Source organism: Zosterops lateralis (genome assembly GCF_965231275.1).
Source record: "Zosterops lateralis genome assembly, chromosome: 24".
In the NCBI taxonomy this organism is placed as follows: Eukaryota; Metazoa; Chordata; class Aves; order Passeriformes; family Zosteropidae; genus Zosterops; species Zosterops lateralis.
In genome coordinates, this window is record NC_139784.1 from 4,419,288 (window position 1) to 4,430,188 (window position 10,901).

General features: G+C 49.5%; 1 protein-coding gene across 1 annotated transcript; it reads left to right on the forward strand.

Annotated features, from left to right (window-relative positions):
- The first annotated feature begins 1,051 nt into the window (after nt 1-1,051).
- On the forward strand, nt 1,052-10,480 carry CCR7 (C-C motif chemokine receptor 7). Its single transcript, XM_083877497.1, has 3 exons — nt 1,052-1,213; nt 5,936-5,985; nt 7,317-10,480. Exons 1-3 carry the CDS (start codon nt 1,204-1,206, stop codon nt 8,379-8,381), a joined length of 1,125 nt encoding a protein of 374 aa, XP_083733623.1. The 5' UTR covers nt 1,052-1,203; the 3' UTR covers nt 8,382-10,480.
- The last annotated feature ends 421 nt before the right edge of the window (nt 10,481-10,901 follow it).

Consider the following 10,901-nt stretch of genomic DNA (forward strand, 5'->3'; position numbering starts at 1 on the left):
CCCTGAGCACCCCAGAATGGGCTCAGAAACACACCAGCACCGCTCCACTGAGAGGGAAGCACTGGGAAGGATTTTGAGTTGGGCTGGGACCATGTCAAAGGAGGGTCTGAAACTGGATCTGAGTCTTCATAAAGGACCTAAGATGATCCACAGGAGCCTCAAAACTCCCCTCAGGTTCAGATATATTAAATTTGGGCTGAGATCCATCCTGTGATGGAAATTTTTGGAAATTTTGATTGAAATTATTTTTCCATCTGGCTGCAATAACAGCACTGACATAGCATAAGAAGACAGAGAGGACAAGATGAAAAAGGCATCACTTCTAGGTGAGCCTGGCTTAGGAAAGAGGCAAATTTGTGAGGACCTGGAGACATTTCTGACTGAAAAACAACCCCTCTATCTGAGGGGTCTGTTCCAAGAGCAGAGCCTCAAATGAAAGCCAGTGGTTTGACTTGGGGGGAGGCATGACATTGACAAAGTGCAGAGTCTTTTGGGAAAGACAAAAATACCCAGAAAGAGAGAGGGGGAGAAGTCACTGAGCTGCTGACAGTGTAGTGAGGGAGAAGGATGAAGGGCTATTGGTCATGGACAGTCCTGTGTGTGGACTTGATATTTTCTGATCTTGAGAAGAACAAGCAATTCTCAGGCTCAGAAAACACTGAGTCCCCATCGTGCACTGAGGCTTTTCATCCTGAACACCCTTCCCAAAACAGGTCTGGTAGATGGGATGGGATGGGATGGGATGGGATGGGATGGGATGGGATGGGATGGGATGGGGTCCTCTGTTTCCTCCAGCACTGAGGACTCCACAGATGAAGGAAGATTTGCTGGAGAGGGAAGGTTAGACAGAGCCTCCTTCCCATTTCTTTCACCACAGACCATGTGGACTCATGTGCGAGTCCAAAAGCAGAGCCCACTTCACTTCTCTGAGTGTCAGTAACAGCTCTGGGTGTGCAGAACATGCTGAGGCATCACCTGAGCACCCCGAGAGCTCAGCACAGCCCTGAACACATGAGAAGCAGCAGGAGGAGGAGGGTCTACTAAATGTCAGTGACATCAGGGTGCCCGTAGCTGCTCACAGAGGGGCAGGAAGTATAAAAGCAGAGTTCCCCAAGGAGGGTCCCTGGCAGGAGCTGGGGAGGCAGCGCTGGAGTGGGTGATGCTCTCACTACCTCTGTGACTGGACCCTGCTAGAACCACACCATGGATGGGGGTGAGTACCTGGGCTGCAGGCTCGGGCTGTGTCTTCAGCTTTATTAATGATGCTCAGTCCCTGCCCTGTGGCACAGGAGTGGGACGTTTCTATCAGGGTATTTAAAGAATATAAAAGACTTTCATCTTCCTCATTTTTACTATTAAAAAAATGCACAGTTCTCTTTTAGAAGCTCAAAAACCTCAAATCACTTCAGAAACAAATACTAAAAAAAGGTTGGGAGGGAATTTAAAGGAGCCCTTTTGTTCCGAAGCGAATGGAATCTTGCATAATTCACACCTTTTCTTCTGTGTCCTTAATTTAAAAAAAAAAAAAGAGAGAGAGAGAACACTCTCCCTGGTAACATTTTAATTCAGTGAATCAAGGAATTGGGAGCAAAAAGAGCTGAGTTCATTCACTAACTTCATCCAGTGTTTTGCAAATTATTTCTATTAAAAAATATCTGCAGGAACACTGGGGGAAGCAGGATGCACTGGCGATGCAGGATGCTCTGAGGATGGTCGGGGGATGGATGAAGGAAGTTCTGGGCAATAAAGGAAGCTCTGGAGATGCTCCAGGGATGCAGGAAGCTCTGGGGGATGGAGGGAAAAGGGGGGCAGGTGCCACAGAACCCTCCAAGCAGGAGCAGGGAATGGGCCAAGGGAGTCTTCTTTCCCCTGGATGTCTCCTCAGAGCTCCTGGCAATCAATGGCTTAGGACATTCCTGGATTTTGGAATCCCTGCATCCAAAAAAACACCCAGCTGGACCTGCCCATCACACATCATTCTTCTCATTTAACCTTCTGGCTTCTGCATCATCCTGTGGGCACTTTGTGGGCTGCTTGATCCAAGGGGTTCAGTGTCCAGAGGCAGCTAGACTTAGGTCCTGGGAAAGGTTAATCATGACAGGGAAAAGAAAAAATCAGTGAGAACCTGAGCAAATTATGATAATGTTCCTGCTTTGGACTTTTTCTTCTACTATTGTATTTCAGAGTATTTCATTTTCTTGGAAGATGCACCACCATGGTGCTTTCTTTGAAACATAACTGGTTCATTTAGGCGGGAAAATTTTTACTTGCTTCTCTCTTGTTATCTTGTCTTTTGATTCACAGTTTCCTGAAAGGAGTGGAGGTAGATAATTAAAAACTTTCTTCTGTGATAGATCAGTGAACACATGAAATAAGAGCATGACTGGGTTTCACTGGGTCCACTCACTCCTGAGATGACAGTGTCCTTCCTCTGCCAGTTGTGAGGAGGGCAAGGGGAAGAACGGGCTGTTAACTGCCAATAGTCATTAGATCACTTAAGTCTGATTAACTTTTCTCAGAAATACCTGGTTCTTTCCCCAGAAGCCTCCTGTACTGCTGGAGAAGGGGCACCAGAAACTGGTACATGTATAAAATACAGAGAGCAGTTAATCACTGCCTACACGTGTGCTGAGGCCAGAACTCTTGCTTTGCAATCCTGGATAGCTAAAAATCATTCTTTCACCACGAGGGTTTGCCCAGAGCAGGTTTGCTCAGCTTTGCCAATGCTCCCTAAAGCTTTCCCCACCCCTGCTTTGCTCTCATCCATCTGATCCCTAAAGCATTCCCAGCTCCTGCTTTGCTCTCTGACAGCAGCAGCATCCAGAGCCTCATGAGCTGCCCTGGTCATTTGTGTGATCTGATTAACCAGTCTCAGGGATGTGTCTCTCTCCTCTTCCAGGCAGATGTCCTGATACCAAATATTTCCACTGTCAGAGGTCTTTCTGGGTGCTCCTGATGGGATTCACTGCTCCTGCAGCTGCTCCTACCTTGCTTACAATTAGTAGCTGGTGCTGAGGGAGATCCAAATAAACTGAGAGGGATCTACCTGTCCAAACTCACCCACCCTTCTGCCACAGCATGGCCTGACTGTGCCCCAGGTGCCCACCCCAGGTGCCCACACCCCAAGGCACCTGAACTGGGACTTAAAAACATCTGTTTCTTTCCCTTTGCTATTGAGGGATCCTGAACAGCTCAACAGCTGTCAGGGATGATTTACCCCTCCTTGGGCTTAATCTGTGGAGGAAGATTGTAAAACCGAGGGGTTCCCATCCCCTGCCATGAGCAGACCCCTTCCTTCCTTCCTTCCTTCCTTCCTTCCTTCAATTCCCCTTTCCACCTGTTTCCTTCAGGACAAGGATGGCCACAAGCCAGCACCCCCCAGGCTGAGAGACATGGGGGCTTCAGGGCCAGGCTGACTCATTTGTTGTGGTGGGGTTTTGGTGTATTTTTATAAATGAGGTTTCTACTGCAACTGGTTGCGGGGACTTTTGAGAGGGGTTTTTTTTCCTTAGTATTTTGAGGAACAAAACTTTTAAAACTTTAAGAAAATACCCACAGCAGCCAACTGCCAGGAGATGTAAAATAGAAAGAAAAAGTAAAGAAATCCACCTAAACTGCCTGATAAACTGCAAAGCAAGATTCATGATAATTGTTTCTGCCCACTGCCTCAGACCACAGGACAGGTTGGGGAGATGCAAATCCTGTCCAATCTGACTGAAACCAGTGACACAAAGGTGTTCAAACTGGTGCAGAGTGAGCAAGAGGCAGCAGGGCCTCTCTGGCTGTGCTTTTGCAAATGTGTAATCTAAGGTGGGGGCACAGAAGAGGGGCAGAAACAGCACAGGCTTTCTTCATATTGAAAAGTCATTTGACATTTAAGAGACTTGAAACGGCAACTGAGAAGGGGGAGAAAAAAGAAACCTCTGATGATCTTCAAAGGAATGATATCGGCTGAACTGTTTCAGGAGTTGGTTGAGTCACGTTCTCGGTCCTGTTTTTCTAGACCTTCGCAGGGAGATAAGAAAACAGAACAGAGCAAAGGAGCCCTCAGCAGGGCTGGGGGTGGGACTGGTCAGGTTAAGCGAGGGCTGGACCTGGAGTTTGCAAACCAAGACACGGAAAGCTGGTGGAGTCTGGTTTAGGTGGGTGCTTTTCCTCCATGGAATGAGGGTGGTTCTCCTCTGCCTCTTATCCAGCTGCCACAGGAGTAATTTCCTGGTGGGGCTGGGCTACCAGCACAGGTACTCATTGCCCATCCACAGGCTGCCAGGAGCACCAGCTCCAGGAGTCCCAGGGAAACTAAGCTATTTAGAAGGTGCAACAGAAGACTAAAGGCTGCTGTAGTGCTTGCACAGTCAGGGATCCCATGCCTGTATCCCAGGCAGGAAGGGCACAAGTCTGTGCTTGCTTAAACTCACCTAGTGGGTCTCAGTCCTTGGGGCTTTTAGTGTATTTCCTGTGTCATATGCAAAAGCCTGGCAGCAGTTTGAACAGGAGACAACCACAGCAGACACCAAACCTCTTCCTGCAGTCTGGGAGTGGTCACACTGAAAGCCAGTGGCTGGACAGAACAGCCAGAAGCTTCACTTCATCCTCAGTCCCTGCCTTGTGCTCCTCCACTCCTGAGTCACCTGCACTAAAGGTTCCCATGGGAACCCCTCAGATACTCCCAGGAGGGTTTGGAGAAGGTGAGAGGAGGATGAACACAACAGAGCACACAGCTGCATGAGCATAAAAGATGAAAATAAGGGGGGAAGATGAGACAGAGCTTCTAGGAGACCTCAGGGGGGTGCTCACCACAGGCTTGGAGATGAGCAGTACACGTTTTTCACACGTGGCTGAGGATCTCTCACCCACATGTATTAAAAACATCCCCTCTCGCAGGTAACTGTTACTTGTGAAGCTGTTACGTGTGACTTAACACGGGGACTTGGTGCAGTGGGTGCAATTATCTGTAGTGGAAGTTCATCATCCTGGTCCAGTGCAACAACAGCAGGGGGGCTGCAGGGACAGCCAGTGCCTGGAGGGACATCCTGGGCCAAGGCACCCCTCAGGGAGGGACACATCTCCTCAAACCAGAGTGGAGCCTGGGGCTTTCTCACTGCCACCTTCAAGCTGAGCAACTTTCAGTGACAACTGCCTGAGGTAGATGCTGGTACGATCAGTAAAACCAGCAAGGAGAAAGCTTTCCCTGGCCCCTGCCCTGCTAACCACAGCAGGAAGAGCTGCTCGGCTGAGATTGCTCTCAGCAACATCACACCTGGCTCTGAATTGAGTTTTTCCTCCCAGCTGTCAGCATTCTGTATTTTTACATCCCAAGGCAGCAGAAGGCAACTCCTGACATTTAGAGACAAGAAATAAATTTCAGCTACTATCTGTCCCATGGGGAGCTGAGCTCTCCTCTCCACAGCCCAGGCACCACATGGGCACAGCTGGGCTGGATTTATGGCCCTCACAGCTGGATATTTTCACATGGATGAAGCTGCCTCCTCACTGCTCAGACACAAGGGAACAGGCTGCTGGCTGCCTGCAGGGAAAAGTAATGGATAAAACCAAAATGGGGGCACCATGCCCGAGTTAAAGAGTCCCCAGTTCTCAGCCTTCACTGCACAGGGTCCTGGGGCAATCTGGTCTAGTGGAAGACACCCATGCTCACTGCAGGGGGTTGGACTGAATGACCTTTAGAGGTCCCTTCCAACCCAAACTGTTCAGTGATTCCGTGAAGCCAGAGGGGCCAGACTCCTGGGACTCCACCAGAGCTCTGACAGTAACACACATGACCCTGGGTTATCGTGCTGCCATCTTTTGGTTTCCTCAGTGGTGAGGGCTCGGCAGGGTTCACAATGCCATGGGCAACATGACCAACTGCTTTTTCAAAGTGAGAACCATGTGGAAACCCCCACTCAGTTACTAACAGAATCTCCTTCTTCCCTAGGCAAGCAGCTAAAGGTCAGCCTTGTTTTCAGCCTGCCGCTCATTTTTCAGGTAAGATGTTTTCAACAACATTGTTGATATCCAACTGCTTCGTGTTGTGGGTAAAGGGACATCTCAAAAACTCAGAAGAGCCACCCACAGTCCCAGAAATGTGTGGGGACACAGCTGCTCACCCCAGGATTCAGTGTGGGGTGTGGGAGGTGGGAGGTGAGACCAGAGCCCAGCTAGAGAAAAACAAACGAGAAACAAAACAAAGGAGAGAAAAATGATGACAAACACAGTGATTTTCAGATGGTCTGGGCTGTGTGAGTCCCCTTTTAGCCCCAAAATGAGCATTTCCAGGACAGACAGGAGTGCATCATGTTGATTTCAGGGAGCAGCTGGTTCCTGCTCCATGCAAATTCCTGGTCAAGGTGCTGGGCTCTGACCAAGCACAGAGCTGGCGAGGGATGTGCCTGAGGAGGAAGAGTTCAGCATCTTCCCTGTCTGCTCTTGCTCAGAGTCCCCTGGCTCAGCAAGGAGGACCCCAAGCACAGAGCTGTGCCACGACCTGCTCCCAAACCCGGGGCCAGGTCCCAGTGCCCACAGTCCCTCAGCAGCAGTGGCCACCTCCCGGCCCATGGGACTCCCGGGGGCTCAGTGAAAAGCACGAGCCCCTGCTTTTCCCTTTCACTGCTGCCGGCCTGGCAGGATGTGGTGAAAGCCAAACCTGAGATGGAGAGCACCGAGATGCTCTCTGATAAAGGGTGGGGGTATCCACGGGAAACCTTTCATGTCCGTGCAGTGGGGAGAAGGTTCTGGAGACTAATAAGTCACAAAAAGCAGGGCACAGATACCACAGGCTCTGTCTGCCCCGCAGGTTACGGCAGTGTAGGAAGATGAAACAAGAGTAATCAGAACTGAAATCAGGGGCCTGAATAAGATGCAGCCCCGTGTCCGTGCCGACACGGAAACAACTTCCTGCTGCACTCACTGAGCTTCCTCACGCTCTCACCAGCACCTTCGTTGATTTTTAATTTAGCTGAAGGGTGTTTTATTTCCCACGTTTTATCTGACAGCTGGCTGTGCACACACAGCTGGAGGCAGGTCCTGGAACACTCTGGAAAGCTGCCACACATCTGAGGGCTTGCAGGTGTTACTTTGGCTGAGAACAAAACATTTCTGGTGGAATTCCCACTTGGAGCCCCCCAAAAAGCCCCAAACCTCACATATTTATGGGAAACACTTTCAGCCACGAGGTTGTGTCAGCTCTGTTTGTGATGTTGGCAGGAGATAGCACTTAGGAACTCCCTGGGACTTCTCTCCAGGCTCTTTTCCTGGCACAGCCACACAGACAACACAGTCTTTGTCTCAACACACACCATTTCTCTTTCCTGTTCTAGTTCTGTGGCGGGGACAATGTCACTGATTACTACGACTCCAACAGCACCATCGACTACAGCATGTTCGTGTCGGTGTGTGAGAAGGAGGAGGTCCGTAACTTCCGTGCTGCCTTTCTCCCAGCCATGTACAGCCTCATCTGCTTCATGGGGCTGCTGGGGAACGGGCTGGTCATGCTCACCTACATCTACTTCAAGAGGCTGAAGACCATGACAGACATCTACTTGCTGAACCTGGCTCTGGCAGACATCCTCTTCCTGCTGACCCTTCCCTTCTGGGCCACGAGTGCAGCCACATACTGGCTTTTTGGGAGCTTTGCCTGCAAAGCTGTCTACTGCATCTGCAAAATGAGTTTCTTCAGTGGGATGCTGCTCCTCCTGTCCATCAGCATCGACAGGTACTTCGCCATCGTCCAGGCTGCCTCGGCCCATCGCCTGCGTCCCCGGATGATTTTCATCAGCAAGGTGACGTGCATCCTCATCTGGCTCCTGGCCTTCATCCTCTCGATCCCTGAGCTGGTCCACAGTGGTGTGAACAACCCAGAGAGCAATCCCCGCTGTTCCATCATTGCTAATGACTTGCAGACCTTCAACACCGGCATCAAAGTGTCCCAAATGGTGTTTGGCTTCTTAATTCCCCTCCTGGTCATGTCTTTCTGCTACCTCGTCATCATCAAAACGTTACTCCAGGCCCGCAACTTTGAGAAGAACAAAGCCATCAAGGTCATCATCGCCGTGGTCATCGTCTTTGTCGTCTTCCAGCTGCCCTACAATGGAGTCATGCTGGCCAAGACCATCTCAGCCTTCAACCAGACCAGCTCCTGTGAGGAGAGCAAGAAGCTGGACGTGGCAGACGATGTGACCTACACCCTGGCCTGCTTCCGATGCTGCCTCAACCCGTTCCTCTACGCCTTCATCGGCGTCAAATTCCGCACTGACCTCTTCAAGCTGCTGAAGGAGCTGGGCTGCCTGAGCCAGGAGCGCCTCGCGCAGCTCACCTCCTGCCGTGACAACAAGAGGTCCTCCTTCGCCATGGAGACAGAGACAACCACCACCTTCTCCCCGTGAGCTGAGCTCCAGGCACGCTTGGGTCGAGCTGGAATGGTTTTGGATATTTTCTCTAGTCTGAACTCCTGGCAGAGCAAGACCTGCCACGCTGCAGAAAAGTCGAGGGGAAAATCCAGAAGCCTCCCCCTAATTCAAGCAGCAAAGACTGCTGGCCAATATCCCACAGGTGGAGAGACCTTACAACAGAGTTGTCACTAATAGCAAAGCAAGGGAGAGGTGGTGAGTCTGCAATTTCTCCTGTCATTTCAGCTTAGTTGTTCCCTTGTCAAAATAAGAAATGCTCAAAATAGAACATTTACCCTAAAAGTGACAAGTACCAAGAGAAAACAGAGCAGCAGAGCTGTCGTTTGGAGCTGAGCTGCCGGGAGCATCACCCTTGCTTTGATGTTGCTTTTAACGAGACAACAGCTCTGCAATCCCACAGAAATGCCCTTGCACTGAGTCAGTCCAAGGCCAACCCGCACCCACAGCCTCGGGCTCGATCCAACACACAACCCCAGCTGTGGAGCATCTCAGCACACGACTGCTCTGCCTTCCCCCATGAAAAGTGAGAGATGACCACAGCTAATGAGAAATCCATACAAACTCTAGCCATAATTTCAATTACTTTGTATAATATTGTAGCCACTCGTAGCTCTGTCAGGTAAAATACAAATTCCATTTTACTTCTGCCTGTATCCTGTTTCTGGGCTATCACCTGCTGACCTTGAGATAAATATGAATGTGGGTTTTCTCCTCCCTTCCCAGTCCTTCTAGCAGGACTTCAGCAGCCTTTGAAGTCAGATCTGTATTTCACTCATAAGCTACTGGGGCGTGTTTAGCATCGGTGCTGTCGGCACCAACAAAGACGCCGCTCTCTGAGGTTTGCTCTGAACAAGCCCCACCACTGCCAGGGCCACGGCAGCTGAACAGCAGATTATTGTCGTGGAAAGTCAGACCTTGGAGGAGCCCAGACTGTAATTCCAGCTGGATCTTTTACGGGAAGAGCGAAGATTCCTGATGACAGATGAACGCTCTGGGAACCGCTGTTTTGGGACAGCTGAACGTCAGCTGGGAGGAGCTGCTGCATGCTCTGTGCAGCTGTCCCTGTCCTTGCCCTGTGTGATCCCACAGCACCCAGATCTCCCAGAGACATCACCAGCGGTGAGAGGTCTCAGCCTGGAGCTGCTCCCGGGACTGACAGAGGAGACACATCCATGTTCCCCTGAACACACAGAGCCATGAGCAGCAAAACACTCACTAAACAGACATTTATCCTTTTTTTTCAACACATGGATCCATCAGGAGTCACACAGAGAACTCTCTGGTTCATGGGTTGGAGAGCAGTGCTTTAGAGAACTGAGGATTAAAATCAGCCTTCCAAGAAAGAATTCACTGGCTTGGTCTGAGACAGCACTGCCAGTTATTTACCTGGCTGCCACCAAATCTAAATAAATTCTCCATAAACCATTTGCCTCTGGTGTACGGGATTTTTGTCAAGGGCTGGGATTTGGGAAGAGAGGACATTCTGCTCTGTGTTACCTATCTGTGCTCAACTGTTGAACTCATTTTCATTTACAATGCCCAGGTAACTGCACAGAAGTGCTGCTTCTCTGTCACACGAAACACAGGGTGACAACTGACACTGAACAGCTATTTGCCCTTGGTTTCCTTCTCATCCTTATTTGGGCAAGACACAGTTATCACAATCTTGGCCAGAGCCAGGAACACCCCAAGCACGGGATATTTGCAGTTTTCCTCATCAGTAACAATACCTTGTTAATGTATATTCAATATGTAAAGCTGCTTTAGACTAAGTTCAATCTGTTAATGAATGTACCTAAAGAACACTCTGCTTCCATGGGACCTTTTTATGCAGAATCCATTCACCTTATTGCAGCCAGGAAACTGCTCCCCCAGCACATGGAGCTGTACTGGTGTCCTGTAGATAAAAGCTATTCCCCTCCTGCAAATGAAGAGGTCTTCAGGTCCTTACAGACCTGATGAATTTCCAAATAGGATAACACACAGCTGCTCCCATAAATGAGATGCAGAGACACCCTCTGGGACAGCTGCAGCTGGTGCCTCAGTGAGGCAATGCTGATGTCAGAGGGCCTGGCTTTCCCTGGTTAAATTTAACGGACAGAACAAATTTGCATCTAATTTAGATGAGTCATGTTAACGTTGGCCTAAGATCCCAGCCTGAGGTTCCCCACTAATGTCTGAAAACTGACTGTATTTTGCTACCTGAGAAAAATAAATTATAACAATTTAAACAAAATACTTCTGGTTTTCCATTGCACTTTCTCCATCCTTGTACAGTCCCTGTCAATCCTTCTGTCCTGTCAGGAGTGCTTGATCAGCTCAGCTTCATAGCAGTGCTGCCCTGCAGGAAAGAGAGCATAGGAAATAAACTAAATAGAAAAATGTTGGTCTATTTCCTCTGCTGATGGATTATAAAAGAAACACGTCAGCAGCGAGTTAAGGAATTTTTATTTTAACTATTAACCCACCTGTCTTGATGCTGCTCCACAGCTGGAT